This window comes from Podarcis muralis, chromosome 7 (assembly GCF_964188315.1).
Source record: "Podarcis muralis chromosome 7, rPodMur119.hap1.1, whole genome shotgun sequence".
NCBI classification, from domain to species: Eukaryota; Metazoa; Chordata; class Lepidosauria; order Squamata; family Lacertidae; genus Podarcis; species Podarcis muralis.
The window spans coordinates 27084828-27110574 of record NC_135661.1 but is presented as its reverse complement, the minus strand read 5'-3'; the positions used below and the strand labels follow the sequence as shown (position 1 = coordinate 27110574).

The 25747-nt window shown below is 48.6% G+C and overlaps 2 protein-coding genes across 3 annotated transcripts; one reads left to right on the top strand and one right to left on the bottom strand.

Annotated features, from left to right (window-relative positions):
* The first annotated feature begins 212 nt into the window (after positions 1-212).
* On the top strand, positions 213-9117 carry PARK7 (Parkinsonism associated deglycase). Of its 2 annotated transcripts, none has more exons than XM_028740514.2 (7): positions 213-236; positions 2878-3033; positions 4486-4587; positions 5303-5362; positions 5741-5810; positions 8191-8277; positions 8692-9117. In XM_028740514.2, the coding sequence occupies exons 2-7, from the start codon at positions 2944-2946 to the stop codon at positions 8850-8852; spliced, it is 570 nt and encodes a 189-aa protein (XP_028596347.1). In that variant the 5' UTR covers positions 213-236; positions 2878-2943; the 3' UTR covers positions 8853-9117. The 2 variants fall into 2 exon arrangements, with proteins under 2 accessions (XP_028596347.1, XP_028596345.1); XM_028740512.2 differs by lacking the exon at positions 213-236 and adding an exon at positions 463-749.
* Positions 9118-10223: 1106 nt separating this feature from the next.
* Positions 10224-23468, bottom strand: LOC114602369 (taste receptor type 1 member 1-like). The gene is made up of 6 exons (XM_028740511.2): positions 23057-23468; positions 21287-21569; positions 18068-18847; positions 15431-15637; positions 14065-14185; positions 10224-12546 (listed from the first exon to the last, which is right to left on the bottom strand). The coding sequence occupies exons 1-6, from the start codon at positions 23233-23235 to the stop codon at positions 11603-11605; spliced, it is 2514 nt and encodes an 837-aa protein (XP_028596344.2). The 5' UTR covers positions 23236-23468; the 3' UTR covers positions 10224-11602.
* Positions 23469-25747: the final 2279 nt, after the last annotated feature.

Sequence of the window (25747 nt, the reverse complement as noted above, 5' to 3'; positions counted from 1 at the left end):
CCTCAGATCAGACCCCCTCGCTAGGGAATTTCCACACAAGTTCTCACCAAAGACATTTAAAGCGCGCGACTCCCCCACCCCCCAAAAAAGAAGAATATTATTGGCTACTGTAGTTTAAGGGCGCTGGAGACTGTGGCTGTGAAGGGGGCACGTTGGTGGGGAGGAGGTGCCGGGTCTCTGCGAAGCCGCCCTCTCCCCACCACCCTCTCGCCATAGACCATGCAGGCAGCTTCGCGGTGAGCTCCCACAATGTTGTTAGGAGACTTCCCCTCCCCCCCTTTCGCGAGCCATAATTCTCGCAGCCTTTAACGGTTTTCCCCTTAGGGAATTCTGGGAATTGTAGTCCTTATGGGGGGGAGCGGCGGAAAGGGGACCTCTAACGGTTCTCAGCACCCTTAACAAAATACAGTTCCCAGGATTCCTTGGGGGGGGGGGTAAGTCGCCGCTCTTTAAAGTGGTAGGAGATGCCGCTTGAAATGTGAGGGGCTGTTGTAAGAGAGGGAGAGCCGCGGCTGGCGCGGAAGAGGTTAAGGGGAGTCGGAGGCTCCTCCTCACGGGAGTTCGAGTGTCGCTCTCCGGCTGTACCATTCCTCCTGGAAGCGGGGAGGGAGGGAGGAGGAACCATTAGCCTTCGCTGACGGGAGAGCCATCGCGAGCTTCCAGCGAGCGGCAGCAGCAGCAGCAAGCGCCCGCCTCGTCTCTAGAGGAGGAGGAGGAGGAGGAGCTGCAGTTGCCGCCGCCTTTTGCACGTAAGAACGGGTGAATAAGCGTGCGGGAAAGAGGCGCGTGCAAAAGGTGGCGGGATGGGGCGCCTGGGTGAAGCGAAAGCCTGGCTGTGGAGGCGGAGGGGCGAAATCCTCCCTCGTAGCCGCCGGAAGGCCGCCCCTCCGCCTCGCGTGTTCAGCAGCCTCCCTCCCTCCCTCCCTTGAGACTGAAAGCCGGGCAAATCCCCCAATGGGAAGCGCGGCGGGGGAGGCCTGGCTGGGCGCGCATTCGCACGACTGAGGTGACCCGGGTTACGACACGCGCGTCAAGGTGGTCCAGGGGAGTGCGTGCCTCCGCCTCTCCGGGGCAGGCCTCCAGATGACCGACAACATCAGCCCCGCCCCACGCCCCTTCTCCAGCCCTGCTCTAAGCATACAGGCAGACAGCAACCAGGTCTGCTCCTCTGCCCTTGCTTTCCATCTTTGGGTAGACCAGGCATCCAGATACCCAAGGCTGAAACCTCCAATCTGTCCCCTGCTTTCACAACTGTGCCCACTGACCCCAATTTCCTGAAAAAGACCAAATGCACTGGATAACACAGGACTGCACTGCTGGGCTTTAACTCCTTCCTACTCAGCTAAATAGGTATAGCAAAGCAGAGCTATTTTGCACTGCTGGCAATAAGCGGTGCACTCTCAGCTGCATAGCCATCTGGATAGTGGTATAATAATGATGGGGTCTTTTATGCATAGATACTGGCCATGGAATTAATATTTGAGAGGTTGCAATTTCCGCAGAGATTTGAGCTGCAAGCCCTTCACTGCGTATCTGCAAAAGTGGCTAACAATATATTGCAGTTTTCCTCCTGCAACACTTCTGGGGAGAGAGGGCTCTGTGCTCCTTGTGTCCTCCCTGACAAGAGGGCACCAATTGCAGGAGCCATTTTACCAAAAAGGCTCTTACCATCTGATTCTGGTCCCCGATTGTAGCCTTGAATTCGTATGGTTGGCCTGTGGGCCTGATCCTACAGCTCTTCAGGTTTTATTTCCTTTTCACTTTAGCTTCACTGTGTTAGTGCTGTTCTTAATATTTTCTTCAACCCTTGCTAACTAATAGCATTCAAGCATTGTGTGCTTTCCTTTCTCTTCTCAGTAAATTCAGTTCAGAAACTATTTTTTTCAGCATTACGTCTGAATCGGCTGCAACTGATGAGAATCCTATCAGTTACCCGCCATTACTGTACCGCTCACATTCAGAGCAGGCCTAGTTGCTGTAATTGCTGGCAAAAGTAATTGAAAATGTGAAAGAAACCTGTGCTCTCATACCGATTTACAGAACGTTTAACCAAGGGCGAGATGTATAGATAACTGTCATTGCAGTTGTTATGTAGCGAGCCCTTGGGTCATCTTGACTCTGTATTTCTGCATTCTCCCAAGGTGCTTATTTGACCACTGTAAAGTTAGAAAAGGGGCAATAGAAAAATGGTGGTCAGCCCATTGGGGCTTGCTTCAGGCAGGATTGCAGCTTGTGACCTTGCCAGATTAATGATCATTATGACTTCCTTGCAATAAAAGTTGGAGATGAGGTTCCCTATGTCTTCTTGGCAAGAGTTGGCTTCTGACGTAGGGAAAAATGTCATTCCCCAAGCACTTGGAAGTAAATGACCTCATTTCCCCAGCAAAAGGTTTTCCCCCTCAGTCACAAATTGGTGGTTTGTTCGTTTTGGGCTGTAGTTATGAGATCGCTTCTTCTTGCCTGGTGTCCCTCATAACCAAGGCAGTGGGTATCTATGATCTCTTGTCTCCCTCGAAGATTGACGTAGATTTAAAAAAGGGTTGAGATCAGATATGCAGCTGGCAGGAAGCTCCTATTTCATCACTCTTCCAAGAAAGAAATGCTAAACCAGGGCTTTTTTCAGAAAAGTGCTGTGACCTTTGATCTTCCCAGGACTCTGTGGGTGTTCCTGGCCATACTGATGTTGGCTGCTTTAAGGTGCTGCTAAGGCACTTAACGTTGACCTCTGTCCAGCAATTCTCCTTGCTATATCTTCCTTCTCTTCAGTAACTCCTCAGTCTAGCTGCAGCTTGGAGTATTGAGCAGTGGTGATTGAACAATAAACTGTGCAGATAAATGTTGCTTTGCCTAACACTTTGTTTCTCTCTTGGTCTGTAGTGTGTGTGAGAGAGAGAGAGAGCTAGCCTTTTGTTATCGAGCCGAGCAAAACGCCCAGTTTTCAACATGACTGCCAAAAGGGCTCTGGTGATCTTGGCCAAAGGAGCTGAAGAGATGGAAACCGTCATCCCCACAGACATCATGAGGAGGGCAGGTGTGAGTATGCCCTGGGGCTTCCTAGATATCTATTCCTTTCCTCCATTCCTCCTGGCATTGTTGTTGTTAACAATAAGACACTGTCTATGTGCAGGAAGGCAAGTCCCTTCCTTGGCATAAGGAGCTTACAGTAGCCAAAATGGTTGTCCTGTGCCTCTGCGTTGTTGCCTGCAGGTGGATTCCTCATGAACTAGATGCTGAGCTGGTTGCAACAGTGTTGACTGTTTAGTCCTGGGACCTGGAGGGCTCGTGCATTGTTTAGAGTTGCATAGACAAGGCATGTTTAGTTGCTTGGCAATTGCGAAGTGGTTTGAGAAGCCATTTCTGCTGAGTTTCCCTTGCGTAGGCAAGCATGAGAAGTACAGCAGGCCACCTGTCATTTGAAAAATCCTCCAGAGCGGAAGGTGGCTGAACCCGGAGCCTGGGTGATGGCCAGGGATGACGGGAGCTGATGCCCTGCAGCATCTGGAGGGCTTTGGGTTCCTCTACTTCTGCTCCATGCAAACACCACTTTGTGTTCTGTATTAAGGATGGGTAGGTTTACATTCTCAACAGTCCTATCACCATCACTCCCCTTCCCATACCACCAACCCCCCCCCCCCGCTATTATGTTGGGGACAAGGTTATATTACAATATAGAGAAGCAGACCCCCATCCCTGCAGGCTCAAGCCAGGAAAGGAGAGAGAGATTTATAGACACAGATTATCTAGATGTAGGTTTATGCAGGTAGGTAGATATAGGTCTGCCTGTTTTGTGGGCTCAGAGGGATTTACAGCGGTTTTATCATTCTTGTCCTCATGGGCCTCACAAAACCAAATGTTTTGGCATGAAAGAACCCCCCCCCCAAATAAAAACTGTTCTTGTAAATGTTGTAAACCCTGTTCTAATAAGCAAATAGTGAAATAAAGTAAACCACACCATCCCAAAAGCCATCCAGAGGCAGGCTGGCTGGCACTTGCTAGACACCAAAATGATGTGCTGTAGAGCAGGGCTGGACTGCAGAACAGAGGCCAGTTACAGGGGACTCTTTCTGATTGGCCACTTGTGCAGACCAACCATCAGTCCTCTGAGTTTTATATACCCACTTAATTCCACGTATGCCTCTTTAACAGCTATTGTATGCCCACAGCATATTTAGAGGAGGTATGCTAGAATGTCTGCGGACATTTATTTGCAGTCAGGGAGAGGTGGGAGATATTGTTCAGTTATGTTGCTCCCTGTATAGATTTCTCCCAAGGGATTCTTCAGAGAGTTAACTTTCTGAATAATAGTAGGTGGGGTTGGTTACTTGCTGATGGATTGGGTGGGGGAGAAAACGCTATATGCAAATTTACTAAATCCCCATTGTGCTGGGGACCACTAATGCAAAAATTTACCTCCCCCAAACTATTTCCATTTCTTCAGTGACTCAGTAGATTTTGGCAAATAAAGCAGAGCTGTTTTCTCACCAGATCTCTGTGACCGTAGCCGGCCTGACTGGGAAAGAGCCTGTGCAGTGCAGCCGAGATGTCTTAATTTGTCCTGACAAGAGTTTGGAAGATGCCCGGAAGGAGGTTGGTGCCACATAGATTCCATGTTGCAAAAAAAATGGGTGCCCCACCTCTTTCATATTATGCCCAAGTTTCTTCTTCATCATCTAGGGGTGGCCCAAGGGTACCTTCAGCTTGCACAGTGATAATGATCAGGAGAGAGGGGGAATTGCTAAGGAGCTGGAAACTCTGACCGGTAAAGAAGCAAATGGTGACCCTGGAAACTTTGGAGAAACCTCTCACGGTGCCTGCATGTGGCTTCATGGAATCATGACCACAGAAGGGAAATGCAGTGGTTGAACTTGCAAGTTTCTGCGTGGTGTTCTATTAGCAAATGTGGATAGTGATTCTCAGTGCCACTGAGTTTAAATAAACACTATGACCTTACATGTCAAACAGATGCTAAGAAATGGCACTATGAAAAAAACAAAACACCCCACAATATTTATAACTTTTGGAGGGAGGGGAAAGATGCTAGGATCAAATCTGTCTGGAAGTAGCATCCTCTGATCCGGAAGATCTCTTCTGCCCACCCACAGTCCCCAAAATCCTGTAGTTTTAATGATGAAGGGAAAACCCTCACACCAGAGACGCTTATTTGTGTTTATTCCAGGATTGAGCCATGGCACAATATTGAGCGTTCGGCTGCCTGCTAAAGGATAGCTGCAAATAAGATGTTTACTTTTGTTTTTCCAGTCTTCATGCTTTTCTTTTGCTAATGCTTTTTTTCTATTCTTAGGGACCCTATGATGTGGTGGTATTGCCAGGAGGGAACCTGGGAGCTCAGAACTTGTCAGAGGTAACAACTTTTCCGTGCTTCCTCGCTATCCGCGGGTCAAACCGGAAGTCGTCTAAAGTTAAACTGGTTTCTTTTCTGGGGGAAATTGGTCCACCTTCCCTTCCCTTGTATAATGCTGTAGATATAAATCTGCAATTGAGCCAGGCTTACTCGAGCGGTTTTGAAACAAAAGAGGGCCCAATGGCATGTTTTGGGGGTGTGGGGGCAGGGAGAGGAAGAAGCAGTTTCCTTTAGTCATCTAGTAACAACAAAATCTTCCAACACCTTCTTTTGCATCCTTTTTCTTTGTTGGACGACCAGTTCTTATACATAACAGCCTTCTTGTGTGCATAGCTGGAAAAGGATAGCTTGTTGATCAAATAATATCTTTCCTTGCAGTCACCTGCTGTGAAGGAGGTCCTGAAAGACCAAGATGGCAGGAAAGGGCTGATTGCTGCCATCTGTGCAGGTATGCTATCAAGGTCCGCACCCAACACTCCAAAGATCCAGGATACCAACCCTGCATAGAGCTTCGCCTACGACAGCTGATGCCATTGGCTGCCTCACTTCTGAGGTTTGGCTTTCTTGTGCCACTAATGGTGTAAAGAAAAACACAACTAATATTGGCTTGCTGCAAGTCTTGCGGGTTTGAAAACTGAGAGTTGAAACGCTGTCTCAAATCTCTACCCGTTGAGGAGAGAAACTTGAAGATAACAATCCCGTTATTTGTGCTTGCCCCCAGGTGGAAAACGCTCTGTTTATACAGCGAAGCAGGCCTGGTTTGTTTTTTGAAGGGAGGCTTCCTTTAGGGGCAGCTTCTCTGAGTTGGGATGTGACACAAAATAACACTGCAGAAATAGCTGCATTTCCCCCATGGAATCCTAGGTCCCTCTTCCAGTTAGCAGCTGCTGGCTGTGATTCTCTTTCCTCCTTGCTGCTTCTGACAGGGTGGCTGGCCGGGCTGTGCTGTGCTTGCCATATGTGGTGTGGCTTGACCTTCTCTCACCACTTGGCCTTTGGGTGCTGTGAGTGTCGGGTTCCGCAGACTCCTGAGAGTTGCTCAAAAGCATTCTGGGTTGGCTCTTGTGAAGGGATCCGTTTGCAAGAAATGCATGTGGATGTCTTAAGCTTGGCCTACCACTCCAGGAAGCCTCTCATTGTAGTGGGGATCCTTGACTCAGTCTCTCCTTAGGCACACTTGCTGTAGGAACTCCCCTGAAGTGGGAGTTAGTGTCATTCTCAATGCAAGGGTTTCCCAATGCAAGGGTTGGCTTCTTCTGGCCAGTGGGGAAACACCAGTCTCCCTCTACTTTGTGGCAATAATAATCCTTCCAACTGCTTATTTGTATTTGCAAATGCAAGAACCAGCCAACCTCCTCCTTAGGGTGTAGGTGGGGCTGACTTTGACATATGGGCAGAGCCACCTACCTGTCAAATGACCTGCAGTCATGGCGACATCAGGTGACTGATAGGTGGGCAGCCCCAGCCCCCTGTCGAAGTTGACCCATAGGATGTGAGGAGTCAGCTTCACCAGCGCCTTCCCCACAGGGAACTTACTGGCAGGAGTGAACTCTGGGTTCTGTGCTAGCTCTACACACCCGAAAGGTGTTACCAAACTTCCTGTTACCTTCCTCTTCCAGTTCAGTGGTTTAACCAGGACTAATCTTTTAGTGACTTGCTAATGACACAGGGCACAATGGTGTTTTTGTCGCCAGATTAAAAGGAGGGAGATCGCTTTGAAACTCTGCATAAAAGTTCCCTCTCTTAGTTATGTAGATCAGTTCAGTATGTGTTGTACTTTGTTCAGTGGGACTTAAAGGGAGGTTAAAGGACCCCTGACCATTCGGTCCAGTCATGACCGACTCTGGGGTTGCGGCGCTCATCTCTCTTTACTGGCCGAGGGAGCCAGCATAAAGCTTCTGGGTCATGTGGCCAGCATGACTAAGCCGCTTCTGGCGAACCAGAGCAGCGCACGGAAACACCGTTTACCTTCCCGCTGGAGCGGTACCTATTTATCTACTTGCACTTTGACATGCTAGGTTGGCACTTTGACATGCTAGGTTGGCAGGAGCAGGGACCGAGCAACGGGAGCTCACCCCTTCCCAGACTTTTGAATCGCCGACCTTCTGATCGGCAAGTCCTAGGCTCTGTGGTTTAACCCACGGCGCCGCCCGAGTCAGTGCGATTTACTCCCAAGCAAATGGTGATGGGTGTACTACAAGTTGCATAACTTACCGTATTTTTTGCTCTACAAGACTCACTTTTTCCGTACTAAAAAGTAAGAGGAAATGTGTATGCGTCGTATGGAGTGAATGCAGGCTGCGCAGCTATCCCAGAAGCCAGAACAGCAAGAGGGATTGCTGCTTTCACTGCACAGCGATCGCTCTTGCTGTTCTGGCTTCTGAGATTCAGAATATTTTTTTTCTTGTTTTCCTCCTCAGAAACTAGGTGCGTCTTGTGGTCTGGTGCGTCTTATAGAGCAAAAAATACGGTAATTGCTGGTTGTTTCCAACTGGGGAATTGTCATCCTACATATTTGGAAGTTTTGTTAAAACGGGGGGGGGGGGGGGGAGAGAGATTTTATGGTCTTCCTTCATTTAAACCTAATGCTATCATTTCAAGCTTATTAACTGCACACACTTAACTGTTCCTCCCAAATTCTGCATGGGTAGGGCGTGTGATGGTGGTAATGGAAGGGTGAGGGATTCCCAACACTTTTGTGGATCTGGCCTCACTTGCCACTTCGATGCTGGGACATCTTTCAAGCATGGTAAATGTGGCCCCGGGTTCCAAAAAAAGGGTTCCCGCTATAAAGTGTGCACAAGTGACGGCTCTTTGTTGATCTCTAGGACCCACTGCTCTGCTGGCACATGGCATCGGATACGGATGCAAAGTGACAACCCATCCCTTGGCCAAAGACAAGATGATGAGCGGAGGTAGGTGGCTGCAGGCGCACGGCAGAGATTGACGTGCGCAGACAGTGTTTCGTGAAGCACAGCTCAGAATTGTAATTAAGATGCCTTTCCCCCAAAAGGAATGTCGGGTAACACACGAGTATTATTAGAGACTTTGGTTTTGAGGAATTGCCAGTTCTGCGAGACCTAAATCCGGCAGCAGTTCAAAGTTTGAGGTTTTTACCTCTTTGGGTGTCCCTCTCCCCTTACAAACCATCAGTATATAAATTTTATGAAATAAATAAAGGATTAGAATTGCGGCTTCTCTCCTTGCTACAGTGGATGAGGTTCATAGTTGGGGGTGGAGTTACTTCCTACACATTCAAGGCAGCTTCCTGTGGCTGATGCCTGCTGGAGTAACCTGTTCTGTTTTTTTCCCTGTGCTTTCCTCTGAAGACCACTACAAATACTCTGAGAGCCGCGTGGAAAAAGATGGGCACATCCTCACCAGCCGGGGACCCGGCACCAGTTTCGAGTTTGGCCTTGTGATTGTGGAAACACTGCTGGGGAAAGAGGTGGCCGCACAGGTGAAGGCCCCCCTTGTCCTGAAAGACTAGGGCAGTGCCTTGCTGAAAGAAGAGAAAGCCTTGTGACAGAAAGCCTTTTTTCCCTTTTATAGCAATAGCAACACACACTCTCACACAGGTCAGGCAGCCCCCTTAAGCGCAGCCACAGCAGCAGCAGCAGCAGCAGCAGCAGAGATGATAGTTGCACTTAAGCCTGGAAACTTGAAGCAGCCTGGAGGGGAAGGTGCTGCTGTCCAAGTCCCTTTTGTGTTTTCCGAGACCCACTTGCTTTCAATAAAAGAGGAACTCTGTTGAAGAGGTTTGTCTTGTATTTGTGGCCCTGTTTATTTATTTAAGAACCCACATCCCATTGTTCTTTTATCTTTTATCCCAATAAAACAATTTTTAAAAATCTGTGAGTACAACAGCAAAAATAAAACCACCGAACTGTAAAACTTAAGCAGTGACCCACCTGCAACCCAAATGTGTTGCAAAACAGGCTTGCTAAGGTGGTGGCCTTGAAGCCATATGAAGTTGGGGCTAGGTGGGCAGCCATCCTGGGGCTGGAATTCAGCTAAGCTTTACCAGATGAAGCCACGTACAGTGGTACCTCGGGTTAAGAACTTAATTCGTTCCAGAGGTCCGTTCTTAACCTGAAACTGTTCTTAACCTGAAGCACCACTTTAGCTAATGTGGCCTCCTGCTGCCGCCACGCCGCCAGAGCACAATTTCTGTTCTTATCCTGAAGCACTATTTCTGGGTTAGCAGAGTCTGTACCCTGAAGCATATGTAACCCGAGGTACCACTTACAGATAGGTAGCCGTGTTGGTCTGCCACTGTATTTGTCAGCATAGGCAAAGGGGTGGATTTGTTTCATTGTTTGAAAAGATGCAAGATTTCGCCAACTATCAATGGAGCAAGTAACTGACAAGGGATAGGTTGAAGCCACGGCCTCCATTCCCCCTTTCTAGCAAACCTTTGGAAGCCTAAATTGCAGAATCACAGGTGCAAAATGGCATTTTGACCTCCGTGCAAAACAGTGTTTGCTTATCAAATTATCTGGTTTGCCTAGTCAAGTCATGCAAATGGAAGATAAATGTTGAGGGAAGTGATTAAATAAGAGCGATTCTGAGAGAGTACTGCAGGGAATACATAGATGGTTGAGACATTTTTCATGTTGACTATGCACAAATGACTTCTAGGCTTAATTTTCATATTCACTATTTATAGATGTTTAAGAGAAAGAAAGCAGCTTTGGATCAATGCAGTTAGTTGCGTGCCTGAAATCCAGAAGGGACGCCTCAATTGTTTGAGATGCCATCCAACATAAAAACAGACACACACTTGTCCACAGCAGGGGTACGACTGCCCCCCCAATGAAGGAAAACGATACAAAAACACAATTCTTTCACACACCCTAACTTGAACTTAAGGATTTTAATAGCATGCATAACACCTGAGTTGAATTGATGCTGAATCGAGTCTACTTTTGGCTAAGTCTTCCAAAGCAATGATTTATCCTGTTTAACAAAATTTATATACCACTTGGTTGTTTAAAAAACCCTAGCAGCATACCTGTAAATTATTTACAAAAACAGTCAAATGCCTTGCCCCAGGGGCACCTTACAGTGGGAATACCCCTTTGTAGATCACCACTACTGAACTTAGGGATCAGTTTGAAAACACCAACAGAGAGTTTTGTAAAATAATTCTGCTGCCCTGGGTAGATGGTGCTGAAGTGTGAAGGAACAGTCCCCTCCCCAGATTCTCCTGCAGCTTGACTTTACTCCTCTTCACCCTCCTCCTTCCCACTGTACCAGGAATGGGGACCTGCCCAATATTGTGTGAGCTCCCAGTTCCCATCAGCCCCAGCAGACCATGTGGCCAAGAGTCGGAGGATGAGGACGACAAGCATAACTCCAGCTGCATCTAGCCCCCCCCCCCAGGCTTCCCTAGGTAAAGGTAAAGGGACCCCTGACCATTAGGTCCAGTCGTGGCCGACTCGGGGGTTGCAGCGCTCATCTCGCTTTATTGGCCAAGGGAGCCGGCGTACAGCTTCCGGGTCATGTGTCCAGCATGACTAAGCTGCTTCTGGTGAACCAGAACAGCGCACGGAAACGCTGTTTACCTTCCCACCGGAGCGGTACCTACCGGTATTTATCTACTTGCACTTTGACGTGCTTTCGAACTGCTAGGTTGGCAGAAACGGACCAAGCAACGGGAGCTCACCCCGTCACGGGGATTCAAACCGCCAACCTTCTGATCGGCAGGTCCTAGGCTCTGTGGTTTAACCCACAGCGCCACCCGCGTCCCTAGGCTTCCCTATCCCTGCCCTAATTCTGGAAAGAGGGTGTCTTACTTGGGCCTTTGATCTTGCCTTCTGATGGTGGTGGAGGGAAGAGGAGCAGCTATCACTTTGTTACGTAGGATCCCAGCAAAGATTACACAGACAAGCGGCAGAGAGAGTTGCTTATGTGTGGACCAGTGCTCTTTGGCAGTAGCCAAGCAGCACCATCGACAATCCTGTTTTCATTGGACCTCTGCCCTAAAATCCATTGAAATTCTACACCGAATTCTCAGAAGCTTGGAATATACAAATGCAGCCTCGCTCTGTAGTTTCTGCTATTTGGCTCTTGGGCGCACAGATGTTCTCTGATTCCAAGCACCCACCCTATGTTTACAACACAGGTGAAGTGTGCAGCCCCCTACTCTGGTGTTCAGGCTCCCCTATTTCATGTTGAAGCAGAAGTTTTCCTGCAGTCCTGTGGGAGAAGCCTTTTCCCCACCCCAAGGAAGGCTTCTCACTGCTCGGCGTTTCTGACTGTGGCCGTGTAGGCTTGGATACAGGTCTGGAAATGGGCCACCGTGTTGAATTGCGGCTGGAAGAGGATCAGGTAGCATTTGGGCAGGAAGAAGGTGCAGAGGATGGCATAGACGCTGGTCTGCACCGTGAACATCTGCAAGGCAGGGATCCCCTTGCCCTTCCCTTCGGTGGTGATGTAGATGAGCATGAAGCTGCCCCAGCCCATGAGGAAGACCAGCATGCTGGTGGTGAGGAGCCTCGCCTCGCTGTAATTCTTGGGCAGGTTGCGGCCCCAGAAGGCGAAGGCGAAGCAAGTGCCGCCCAGCAGGGTGATGTAGCCCAGCACCCCTCCTAGCCCCATAAAGTGGCCCTCTGAGCATTGCAGGTAGACCTCCCTCTCGCTCACAAAATCCTCTTGCAACGTGGGTGGGGAGAAGCGGAGCCAGAGGAGGCAGATGAGGGCCTGCAGGCCGCAGCTGAGGCCTACCGAGACGTAGGTGCCTTTGTACTTGACCCAGCACTTGGCGGCTCCGGGGGGCAGCTTGCAGGCCATTTTGAAGATGAAGATGATCTGGAAGGAGCGGACCAGGAGGCAGGAGACGCAGACGGTGAAGCTGATGGCGAACAAGGGCTGCCGGATCAGGCAGGTGACCTCGGTGGGCTTCCCGACGAACAGGCTGGTGGTGGTGCAGGAAGCCAGCAGCGAGGCCAGCATGACGAAAGCCAGCTTGCCTCCAGCCGCTTTGACCACTGGCGTTTGACGGTGGAGGGCAAAAACCAGCAAGCAGCCAAAGAGCAGGAAGAAGTCGACGATGGTCAGGATCACCAGGGCCAAGATGGTGGTGGTGGTGATGTTGAGATATGTGATGAGCGGAGGGAAGCAGGTGCTGCTCTTCAGAGGGGACCACATCCCCGGGGGGCACAGGATGCAAGTGTCTCCACCTGAAGAGGACGAAAGGAGAAGCTCAGTCAGCTTAGAAGTAGAAGAAAGTGCCTTACACCAAGGCGGGCACCGACTAGCTCAGTGTTGTTGTCTCCACATTGACTCTCCAGGACTTCCGTGTGGGGATCTCTCCCAGGCTAGGAAAGATATGTTGACAAGCTGGAACATGTGCAGAAAAGGGCAGCTCAGATGATCAAGGGTCTAGAAGCCAAGCCTTATGAGGAATGGTTGAAGGAGCTGGGTACAGTGGTACCTCAGGTTAAGAACTTATTCGTTCTGGAAGCCTGTTCTTACCCTGAAACTGTTCTTAACCTGAAGCACCACTTTAGCTAATGGGGCCTCCCGCTGCCGCCGGAGCACGATTTCTGTTCTCATCCTGAAGCAAAGTTCTTAACCTGAGGTAATATTTCTGGGTTAAGCGGAGTCTGTAACCTGAAGCGTCTGTAACCTGAAGCGTCTGTAACCTGAAGCGTCTGTAACCTGAAGCGTATGTAACCTGAGGTACCACTGTATTGTTTAGCCTAGAAAAGAGGAGACTGAGAGGAGATATGATGGTCATCCTCAAATGTCCAAAGGGCTGTCACATGGAAGAGGGAGCAAGCCTGTTTTCTCCTGCTCTGGAAGGTAGGACTTGAACCAATGACTTAAGTTACAAGAAATGAAATTCCAACTAAGCATCAGGAAAAACTTTTGACAGTAAGAGCTGTTCAACCGTGGAACCGTCTCCCTCGGGAGGTTGTGGACACTCCTTCCTTGGAGGTTTTTAAGCAGAGGTTGGATGGCCATTTGCTTTAGCTGAGATTCCTGCATTGCAGGGGGTTGGACTAGATGACCCTTGGGGTCCCTTCCAGCTCTAAAGTTCTGCTTTTGAGCCCTGCCTACCCATTGTGGACAGTGAAAAAAGCTTTGGCCAATCCTCAGTCTCTGTGCAAAATCTGGCATAATAATCATAATCCGTAATAATTAATAATTATTTTTTAATCCCACATTTCCCCCAGATGGTGTCTTATAGCTGGTGAGCTTCCTGGGGCCTTGCAGAGCCCCACACTCTGTGCAAAGTTCAGCATGGGCCTTTGCAAAGGTCGTGGAGTCAGATAGAGACAATCACTGGAGCCTGTGTTGCCATCCACAAAGAGCCCTTTGCCCGAGTCTCTGCTGAGGGGAGAGGGGCAGAGGGTGAAGCTGTGTTGTGACTCAGAACAAAAACAAACCCTCCAGAGGACCCTCTGTCAGCCCATGAAGGGACAGAGGCAAAAGTGAACAGCAGTGGTCCTTTGCACTCCTGTTCTGGACTCTTGTTCATTCGGCGGAATTGGCGCCATCACGAAAGACTTCGTGAACGGGGATTTGAACCCACCACCTTATCTGACACTCGTAACTCCTACACCTTGGGACTCTTTCCTGCCTTCCGCCTCTGCCTACTTGGCACTGATGACCTCTGAGTCCAGGGAGGGAGCTAGAACTTGTCTCCAGATTCACAAATGAGGCTCCCTGAGCCACGCGGTGTTTGCACTCACCTGTTTCGTTTTGATAGGTCCCTTCCAGGCAGTCGTCACAGCGACATAAACACTCCTCCAGCAATTGCTTGCTTCGGATTTGACCCACTTCACACACTGCTATGCAATATGATTTGGGGACCTAGAACAGGAGAGTTCGGTTAAGTGGAGGCATTTGAGTTGTTGGCGACTTGTAGAAGTCAGTCGGTAGTTCACTGCACCCATCCAATGTGGTATCCGTCATTAAAAGGGGTCATTAAAAAGGAATAACAAATCAGTCCCCCAATATCACAAGGCTTTTATGGAAATCTATGTTGAGAAAAATGTAGGATATTATATCAGAAAAATGTAGTGTACTGTCAAAACAGAAGGGGGTCAAACCATCACAAGGGGTGTTGAAATTTTGGGAGGTTGGATAGTTACAATGGAATGGTCTCAGTGGTGGGGTACACATGTTTATTCTTATTTACTTATGATTATTACTTTGTCTAAATGAATGAATTAAAAAAAATGTAGGATATTGTAAAGCTGGAAAAGGTGTGCAAGAGAGCAAGCTAAATTATCCAGGAGCTGCAGCAACGCCTTGGATAGGCAGCATGTGGATGTCAAGGAAGCAGCAAGAGGAAGCTTCCCCGAAAGATCTCTTTGGTCACTGTGAGAAACGGAATGCCATAGCAGAAGGAGCCATTTGGGTCAGATCCAGATGGCTGCTCTTAGGTTCTTTTATGTCCAAGTAAGCCCCAAGCTCTTCCCCAATCTGATGCCCTCCAGATGCTTAGAGTACAGCTCCCATCTTTTGTAAGATCTAGCTACTGACTCACAGCTGCATGAATGAAAGGGTTAACCCGAGCTCAGGTTGTCAGTGGAGAAGTTGCTTAGCAGGCTCCCTGCAGCCTTTTGTTTCCTCCCCACCCCTTCTCTCTCTTTCCCCCTCTGTGCTTCCTGAAATAAGCAACTGGGTTCCCTGCAAGTGAGCTGACTCTCTCCAAAATGGAGATTTTAAAGCCTGCGTCTTTGTTAACCTAAAGATTGCATGATTCTTTTCATATGGAAACCAAGTTCTTTGGGGAGTCATTTGGAACCTTTTCTTTCTTATTTTTACTGCCAGTGGATAGAGACTTGTTTCTTGTAACTTCTGGAATCTCTGTGAGTAAAAGCTTCACTTATTTGGAAAGCTAAGTGCCTGTGATTTATTCTAGCCTGAGTATTTATGTGGAGAACATTTGTTTAAAGGTGGGCAGATGTAAATTGGAGCATTTGCCACTGTGCTTAGCTCTGCTATGGAGAGTAAGAATCTCTTCCAGACTTCTCTCTCCCAACATCTATCATCTCCATCCAGCATCGCCCGTGTTTTCCTTCTTTCTGGGTGTTTCGCCTGGTGTCATACCTGATCCCCTGGTGCTGGCCAACTGATTTCAGACTTGTTGATATTCAGGGCTTGGGAACTGTAGCTGCCAATCATCTTGAAAGCAGCCGTGCCATTTTCCCAGCTCCAGGTGACGACACTGTAGCCCAGGAACAGATCTCCCTCTTGGCCAAATGTGATGGTGTTGCCTTGCAGAGGAAAGTTCACCTTGTACAATGCTTCATAAAACTGAAATGAGAAGAGAATTGCGTCTTGGGGGTGCAGGGGGAGGGGTTTACTGTGCTTGTTGAAGGATGTGTGGGTAGCACAGCTAAACATTGGCCTGAGAGATGATGATCCCTGTTGTTTGCTTTATTTCAGCTGCAGGCAGGAAACAATGTCAGCCTTCTCCAGAGATTCACGCTGAGCAGGATTTTCTAGAAAAATTATGTCAAGCATTCTGGGCATATTTAGTTAGAATTTAAATGCCAAGTTTCTTTAAATTACAATGCTACCTCGGGTTACAGACGCTTCAGGTTACAGACGCTTCAGGTTACAGTCTCCGCCAACCCAGAAATACTACCTCAGGTTAGGAACTTTGCTTCAGGATGAGAAGAGAAATTGTGCAGCGGCGGTGCAGCGGGAGGCCCCATTAGCTAAAGTGGTGCTTCAGGTTAAAAACAGTTTCAGGTTAAGAACAGACCTCCAGAACAAATAAAGTTCTTAACTCGAGGTACCACTGTACAACGATTTGCTGTTAAAACGCACGGTTCATGGCATTTATTTTTTATTTATTTAAATTAGTTAAAATTAATGAAAAGGTTAAAAGTGCCCTTTTGAGATTATCTCTCTCCCACTCCCCCATGGAAATTCCTTTGAAGAAGAAGAAGAAGAAGAAGAAGAAGAAGAAGAAGAAGAAGAAGAAGAAGAAGAAGAAGAAGAAGAAGAAGCGGCAGCAGCAGAAGCAGCAGCAGCAGCAGCTCTGCTACAGACACTGCACCCACTCCTCTCCCAGGTGATGGGAGAGATCTGCTTCAAGTTTCTTCCCTTTCCTCCCACAACCTCAGGGCACCTGATCCTAAAGGCAGCTACTGCCTTTGACATCTGAATGCCACCTGCTTGCCTTGGGTCTCTGAGCCGAGTGAGCTGGGGAAACTGCTCTGGCTGCAGCCATTACTGTGGAGGCACTAGCTGACACCTATCGGATGCTATTAAGTCACACCACCACCACCACCACCAATTTATTTACAGTGAGGGGGGAAAGTATTTGATCCCCTGCTAAATTTGCCCATTTAACTCTAGCTGAAGGTTTGAGTAGCTACACATCAGCCTCAAAATCTTACTGACTTGGAGAGGATCTGCAAAGAGGAGTGGGACAAAATACCTCCTGAGATGTCCTGCAAACCTGGTGGCCACCTACAAGAAACGTCTGACCTCTGTAATTGCCAACAAGGGTTTTGCCACCAAGTACTAAGTCGCCTTTTGCAAAGGGATCAAATACTTATTCCACTCATTATAATGCACATCATTCTCTGACTTTTGTCTTCTGGGTTTCTGGGGGTTTTCCTGTTGTTATTCTGTCTTTCACAGCTACAATAAACCTACCATTAAAATTATGGACTGGTCATTTCTTCGTCAGAGGGCAAACAGGCAAATTTAGCAGGAGATCAAATACTTTTCGCCCCTCACTGTATATCCCGTCCTCCCCGGCCAGAGTTGGGCTCAGGGCGGCTAACACCAATAAAATTTCAGTAAAAACATAATAAGAAAAAGGAAAAAAACAATTAATAAAAAGAATACAACTAGACATGTTGCACATGGACACAGGAGGGAGGCGAGTGGCAAATGCGCTTTAGTCCCTTGGTGCCTCAAGCCGACTTCCTCCAGGCATTGAGGGTAGAGGACAGGCGCTTCCTAGCCTGCCTTTGAACAAAGGGAGATATGGAGCAGCCTGATCCCAAACATACCAGATGTTTGGGAAGGAGCAAAGGAGCTGAAAGGAAAAACCCCGGGGAGAGGATGCTATTTATCAAAACAGCAGCAGCAGTGGTGCCTGCTCCCCTGAACGTAGCGCTTACCTCCATGGGAGCATATTCACCCAGTGCTTTTCAAGCTGCACTGGCTCCCGGTGGAGTACAGGGTCAGATTTAAGGTGCTGCTTTTGACCTTTAAAGCCCTTCACAGCCTAGGACCCTCGTACCTACGGGACCGCCTCTCCCGGTATGCCCCACGGAGAGCCTCAAGGTCCATAAATAGCAACACCCTAGTGGCCCCGGGCCCTAAGGAAGTTAGATTAGCTTCAACCAGGGCCTTTTCAACACTGGCTCCGGCCTGGTGGAACGCTCTGCCTCATGAGACCAGGGCCCTGCAGGATCTGATTTCTTTCCACAGGGCCTGCAAGACAGAGTTGTTCCGCCTGGCCTTTGGCTTGGAGCCAATTTGATTCCCTCCCTCTCTTTCTTTTTTCTTTTCCTTCTCCTCCTGCGATGAGGCTACATTTTAATATTTTAATGTTTCAATATTTTAATGTTGTATTTTAATGTTGTTTTTAAGTTGTAATCATTCAACTTGTTTTTATTATTGCTTGTAAGCCGCTCTGAGCCCTGCCTTGGCTGGGGAGGGCGGGGTATAAATAAAAATTATTATTATTATTATTATTATTATTATTATTATTATTACCTGCCGTGGCTTGAACTCCTTGCTTGCTGGACATCCTTCCAGGCTGCACCCCAGGTGGTTGTGGAGGGCCTCGGCCAAGATATAGACGGAAGCGTATGAATAGAAAGACCACTGCCAAACGGAACTGTTCAAAATGTTGGCTAAAGCGTCTGGGGAGAGCAGTTGGTTCTCATCGCAGGACTGGGAGCAAGCCTCCACCGTCGGGGCCTCAGAGAGCAAAGGGCCATCCGTCTTGTTTGACGGGGAGTGCTGTAGCGTTTTCCCAACAAAGTGTACAAATTGAGGCAGTTTGACTGGCTTGACGGTGAGTCCAAGCACGGTGCCTGTTTGCTCGATGTTTGGTATGGAAGCAATGGTGTCGGCTAAGATCCAGGACTCGGGTGCGATCCAGACTTTGCCTTTGATCTTCAGTTTGATGACAGCATGGAAGAACTTCCTGGTAATGACCACATTGGAAAGGACGACGACGACGTTGGTTCTGGCTTTCTCTATGTTCTCAATTACCCTCTGCAGCCGGCTTTCCAAGATGCGGAGATCGGCTGTCATCAGCCCCTGGTAGGAAATGCATATGCCCTTGGCTGCTGCCTTGGCAATCAAAGACTGAACTGTTTTCTCGCTGGCTTTGGTGCCACTGTCCACAGCGGAGACGTACTCCCAGCCGAAGGCCGAGATCAAGGAGATGAGCCCCGAGACCTGGTGGTCATTGCTAGGGATCGTACGGAAAAGCAGCGGAAAGAGCTTCTTGTCAGCAAAGATCTCATTCTTGATACTGTACGAGACCTGGACAGGAGACAGGCACGTTTTTAAAAGCAGGAGGGCAATATGGAATGGTGTGTGCACAGCTCAGAGAGTGCCTAGAGCAGTATGTGTTCTTACCAGGTGCAGATGGAGAAAGTGGGGGAGCTCTCATTTATCGCGTCCATTAGTCACCTAATACTCGCGACCAAGTTTAAAAACATTTACAACTACAGCCCCAAGGTGAAAGACTTCTGGGAGAAGATTTATAACGAATTGGAAAAAACGTTGAAATATACATTTATTAAAAAACCAGAGGCCTTTCTTCTTGGAATAACAGGTTTGGAATTGCCCAAAAAAGATGTTAAATGATTTTTGTACGCCACAACTGCAGCAATAATTTTGTTAGCGAAGAATTGGAAAACACAAGAAATACCAACCGTGGAAGATTGGCAGATGAAGATGATGGACTTTTTGGAGCTGGATGACCTGACTGGAAGAGTCCGCGACCAGAAGGAGAGGAGTATCAGGAAGAATGGATTAAATTTAAAGACTATTTAGCTAAATATGTTAAGATAACTTAATTGGAAAAGCTTGCAAATAAATAGATAGGCTTAGGATTCAAATATGTAAAGATAAGTTTTAAGATGTTTAAAGTTAAATTAGAAAGAATGAAAGATGTTAAGTGACCAAGTTAATTTTTTGAAAAAATAGATTTTGGAAAACTCTTATAATGAAATTCAACCAAAGGGATTTGAGTCACTTAATAATGTTACCAAGATTTAAACAGGATGTATGTATGTCTGTTTGTCTGTTTTGAAATTTTGAAAATCAATTTTTTTTTGAAAAAAATAGAAATAAAAACATTAACAACTACAACATGAGCAACCACTGGCCATTAAACAACGTATTAACAACATACACCTAGTTCTATGTGGTTGACACTGCCTGGCAGCAGGGAATGTTTCCTAGCCCTGCCTGGAGATGCCAGATGCAAGGGGGTTGTCAGGCTTCAAGGAATCTGTTTCCCCTCCCTCACGGCAGTCTGCCAGTAAGGGAAAGACAAGAAGCTCTTACCAATATCTTTCAGTCAATATTCACAGAGAGAGACATCGACAGCAGCGGAGCAAGCCGATTGGGCGCCTGGGGTGGCGCATGTGCCCTGCGTCCAGGGGCAGGACCAGCCGGGGCAGGACGCTCCGCAGGGCCTCTGAGAAGTCTGCCTGCCTCCTCCCACTCAGCTGCCCTACAGCTGAGGGGGAGGTGGCAGGCGGACCATTTGGGGCAGTGCGGAGTCTGCGGGCGCCCAAGCCACTGTGTCACTCCTAGGAAAGATGCGTGGCTCAGGCATGCTGCAGGCCCCGCGATGGGTGCTGCCCGGCATTTTGTCACCCCCCTCAGTGGTGAAACCTGGGGCGACCCGCCCCCACCGCCCCCCTTCCTACGCCCCTAGACATAGAAATGCAGTCTCTCTTGGATAATGGCGTTGCTCTGAGTAAACCCCTCCATCTCTCCTATTATATGTCATCCCTACATTGGCCGATCTGTGCTTTCTGCCTCTGAGCTTTCTGTTTTACTTTCAATGCCCGCTGGGTCCTAGGAGGGGGGTGTGTGGAATACTTTCTCAAGTCACTGAGTCTGTCAACTGTCTCTCCCCTGGTGTTGCTTCTTTTCCCTGTTCCTCTCCCAATATTTCCCAGCTTCTCCCTTCTGCAGCCTCTGAACTGTGACCTTCTGCAAACCACTGTTCTAAATCTATACTGTCTCTCCCTCTTCTCTGGGAAGTGCAGGAGGAGGGGAGGGCAGTCTCCACCATTCCTCCTCAGTCCAGTCCCTGACAGGGGTTGAACTTGGGACCTTCTGCATGCAAGCGTTGTGGTAGTGGGGCTGTGCCCACTGAGCCATGGCCCTGAACGGCGGGCGCTGCCAACTCTCCCAAGCCGGCCTACATCGCTGGGTGAGGCAGCTGCAGGCTACTCTCAGCCACCTGCTGTGTTTGCTATTGTCTGTCATTTGGACATTTTACATGTAGTGCCCAAGTTGCTTAGGGCTTTGTGAATGAATTAACACAAGAGCTTTGAACCTGTCCCAGCAGCACGCTGGCAACCAGTATAGCCCTGGGACATCCTCTCCTGGGAGCAACCTGCCTGCCGCATTCTGTGGAAGTCAGAGCTTCCAGACCAGTTCCACTTTACACATTCACCCAACTGGTGAGGGCCTAACAAGGATTTGGCTGACTTAACTGCTGCCTTTGGGGTCTTCCTTCCCTCTCCCAACATGGTTGCTTGGTGCCTGAGAATCCCTCGAGGTTCATTCCACAGCTTTCCTGGCACATATATGCAAATATGGCTGACATCACAAGGAACCAGTCCATTTGTAGGCCCACCAGCTCAGCAGAGTGGAGACGGCTACAGGGACAGATGTTGAAACCGTTTCTCAAAAAGGCCACCGAGACTAATGCATAGCATCAATTTAGCAGCTCACCTGCGGAAGGCCGTAGAAGGTGAAGACTCTCGCTGTCAGCTGCGTCATTTCGGGCGTGTCGGGACCCACCACACCGATGACTCTCTGGGAACAGCCTCCTTGGTGCGAGTGGCACCACTGGTGTGGGGAGAGCTGGAAGGCGGCTTGCAGGTAAAGGCTGTCTTGACAGGTGTCCCATATGTGGTATCCCAAGGTGATGTTGGGGAGCAAAGTGGAAGAATTGTTGATTTCCTCAACAGCCAGCCTCATGGCTTGAAAATGAACATAGCCCCAAGGGTTTAGACTGAGGAAATAAATGTGGAGCTCAATTAAGCCTGTAGAAATGGTACCTCAACACACACACATTTTGTGGGAATTTTTAACCCTACCAGAGAAGAATGGCAGATCAAGTTGGTGGGTTATGCCGAAAGGGCTAAAATGACTGGAAGAATCAGAAATCAGGAAGACCAAAATTTTAATAAGGAATGGGGGGGGGATTTATAATTTATCTTAAAAACCATTGCAAACAGTTAAAATCATTAGTAGGATTGGAATAACACTTGAAGTTTAATGGTGAATTTTGGACACGATGGAGAGGTAAAAGATTTGGATTATTATAAAAGATGCAGGAGGAAATGATTAACAAAAGGACCCACAAAGGGGAGGAGGGAAGTTCTGGAGATTCCTTGGAATCTTGTTTCAATGTTGTATGTTGGATATGTGACTGCAAAATTTTAATCTGAAAAAACCAAATAAATTTATACATAAAAGTAGTAGTTGTTGTTATTATTATTATTATTATTATTATTATTATTATTATTATTATTTATATACCACCCCTTATGCAAAGATCCCAGGGCAGTGTACAACATTAAGGACATAGTTTACAGAGCATAATGATAAAAAACATAATACGGAGCATAATTAAATAATCATAATAACAGTCCCAGCCCCCAGCCCAACACACATTTAACAGGCCATAGATTATTTAACGGCCGATGGCCTGAGTAAAGAGGAATGTTTTCACCTGGCAAGCTCTCTGGAGAGAGCATTCCACAGATGGGGAGCCACCACAGAAAAGGCCATTCTCATGTTGCCACCCTCCAAGCCCTCTCATGGAGTGAGGGTATAGAGAAGGGCCTCAGATGACAAGTACACAATCCAGCTGGGTTCATATGCGGAGAGGCGGTCCTTCGAGGTATGGAGGTCCCAAGCCATGCAAGGGTTTGTAGGTCAAAACTAGTTATAAACGGACTCCAAGTTTACTTGCCAGCAGGCAGAGGAGGAGGGTGGCTGGAGAAGAGGTCTCCTAAAATGGTAGGGGTGGGTTTCTCCGGGAGAGGCATGCCCAGGGCAGCTAGAGAGGGATGGAGGGCCAATTGTGGCCCATAATCTTGAGGTTGCACCCCCCGATTCCTGGCCTCCCAGCTCTGTGACGGTCCAAGGAAAAAGAGTGTGCACAACTGCTAGAGAAAGATGCTGTGTGTTACACCCCAGTCCTATCTGAGAGATTCCTGCTCTGAGCAGAGAAGGCTGGGCTAAGTGGGCCCCTTTTGGTCTGACACAGCCAGAAGCCAGCCCCCCTTTTGTGTTCCTCAGCACCCTTTGCGGCCTCCTCATTGCTGCCCCCACAACCAGGTGCCCATGAACGGTCACCCACCAGCTGGCCAAAGACAGAGGAAGAGTCAAAGGGGGTGAAGCATGCTGAGGAAACAGCCCTGATTTCTGCATCAGGGATGGGAGAAGAAAGAGCCCCCCCACAACATAACACAACAAAACCAGCCCTCTCACCTCTCGCAGGAAGGCAGCTGAAGTGGGCGGGTCCTGTTCCGCTCAGTGCTATTGCTATGGACTGCGTAGAGGCCGCCGATGATGAAGTCCCCTGGCAGGTTAAAGAGGGCCTGGCAAGAGCTGTTGGCAGCAGCCATGTGCCCCACCAGGAAGGCGGCCAGGACAAGCCCCGCAGGCATGATGGAGAGAAAAGACAGCTCGCTGCCTCTCCCTCCTCGGGGCAGGCCGGTAGCATGGGGCGGGCAGGGGCTTGGAGGAGGCTCACACGTTTCCGCCGACGGCTGGCTTTGCCACTGCTACCTGCCCCTCTCTGCATGTCACCCACGGGGGCCTCTTCTCCTGCTCTTCGGAGGAGGAGGCCCATTTGCTTGCTTAGAAAGTGTTTTACATGCAGCTGAGACTGCTTTGCTTAATGGTGCCAGCTGGGAGTGGGAGTGGAGAGGCGGGGCGGGAGGCCGAACCAACCCAACCTCTCGGAGGGAGAGGGGCAGGCAGGCATGTTGGTAATATCCAAGGCAACACGATTACAACAATGCAATATAATAATAATAATAATAATAATAATAATAATAATAATAATAATAATAATAATAATTTATTTATACCCCACCCATCTGGCTGAGTTTCCCCAGCCACTCTGGGCGGTTCCCAATTGAGTGTTAAAAACAATACAGCATTAAATATTAAAAACTTCCCTAAACAGGGCTGCCTTCAGATGTCTTTTAAAGATAGGATAGCTGCTTATTTCCTTCACATCTGAAGGGAGGGTGTTCCACAGGGTGGGCGCCACTACCGAGAAGGACCTCTGTCTGGTTCCCTGTAACCTCACTTCTTGCAATGAGGGAACCGCCAGAAGACCCTCGGCGCTGGATCTCAGTGTCCGGGCAGAACGATGGGGGTGGGGACGCTCCTTCAGGTATACAGGACCGAGGCCATTTAGGGCTTTAAAGGTCAGCACCAACACTTTGAATTGTGCTCGGAAACGTACTGGGAGCCAATGCAGATCTCTCAGGACTGGTGTTATGTGGTCCCGGTGGCCACTCCCAGTCACCAGTCTAGCTGCCGCATTCTGGATTAATTGCAGTTTCCGGGTCACCTTCAAAGGTAGCCCCATGTAGAGCACATTGAACTCTTTATATAGTCTATACGGAACATTGAGACACCAAATAAACAGAAATATTATAAATCTCTGAAAGTCACTAAATGTGCACTCCTGATGGATTCTCTTGAAAACATAGAACCAAATAAACCTAAGTCTTATAAGTCTCTGAAAGTCTTTGTTAAGTCTCTGAAAGAAGCAATGGGTCAGATTCTTATCTGATGAAAACAAGCCGTAGAGCTTTGTTTTATGACGTCCAATGCTGCCGAAGTGGTCCGCAAACAGATGTAGTGAACAGTGATTCTGGATATACCCACTGTTCCGTAGAATTCTTCTTAGGCACAGGAGAAGGATACAGAAATGCTTCATAAACCCATCTATACGGTGAATGGAATTGTATAACAACAATATCTGTGGAGCAGTGGCCATGAGCAGTTTAAGAAAATAAGAATCCTGCAGTTGGATTGAGCCAAAGGTTCCATCCTCCTGAGATGCCATGGGAAGCAGGACATGGGATGCAGCAGCTCCTATGGCTTCCAGCAACAGGAATGCAGAACCATTCGCTGCCTCTGCCCGTGGAAGCAGAGCAGAGCCATTGTGGAGACAGGCTTGCTCCACATCTGTTAAAAAGGTAAAGGTACCCCTGCCCGTAGGGGCCAGTCTTGACAGACTCTAGGGTTGTGCGCCCATCTCACTCAAGAGGCCGGGGGCCAGCGCTGTCCGGAGACACTTCCGGGTCACGTGGCCAGCGTGACATCGCTGCTCTGGCGAGCCAGAGCCGCACATGGAAACGCCGTTTACCTTCCCGCTAGTAAGCGGTTCCTATTTATCTACTTGCACCCGGGGGCAAGCACCCGGGGGTGCTTTCGAACTGCTAGGTTGGCAGGCGCTGGGACCGAGCAACGGGAGCGCACCCCGCCGCGGGGATTCAAACCGCCGACCTTTCGATCAGCAAGCCCTAGGCGCTGAGGCTTTTACCCACAGCGCCACCCGCGTCCCTCCACATCTGTTAGTGCCGCCTCAAGTGGCACCTGCTTTTTAAGCAGTCACACCTCACTGCTGGGCTCAACTGAGAACCAGCAAAGACACTGGGATCCTTATCAGGGCTGCTGCTGCTGCTACCACCAAGGCAGGTATCCCGCATCCCAGGCTGGGGCCCTTCACTTTTTTGGTACCTAGATGCAGGACTTCACTTAATTTATCTCTGTTGTATGGCACCTTTTCGATTTTGCTCCAGCCTGCTCACCTGATAGGAGCTGCGTGGCACCTCCGAATGTCAGAAGCATCCCCCTCTACAGCCCCAGCCAAAAGCTTGATTAACTATGAACTCCCTAATCTGGGATCCCCCTCAAAACGGGCGCCAAAGTTTTGCAATCGTTTTGCAGCAGTTTTAGCAAAGAGTCCATGTTTTGCAGCACCCCACAGATGGAGTAATTGATGCATCAAAACAGGGTTTGTCGTTAATGCCCCCAAACCCAACGTTGTCCAATTCGCTCCAAACCGGCACCAAACTTTGGAAATGTTTTGCGGTATTTTGCAGCAAAAAAATTCCGTGTTTTGCAGCGCCCCGCAAACAAAGCAATAAGCACTCA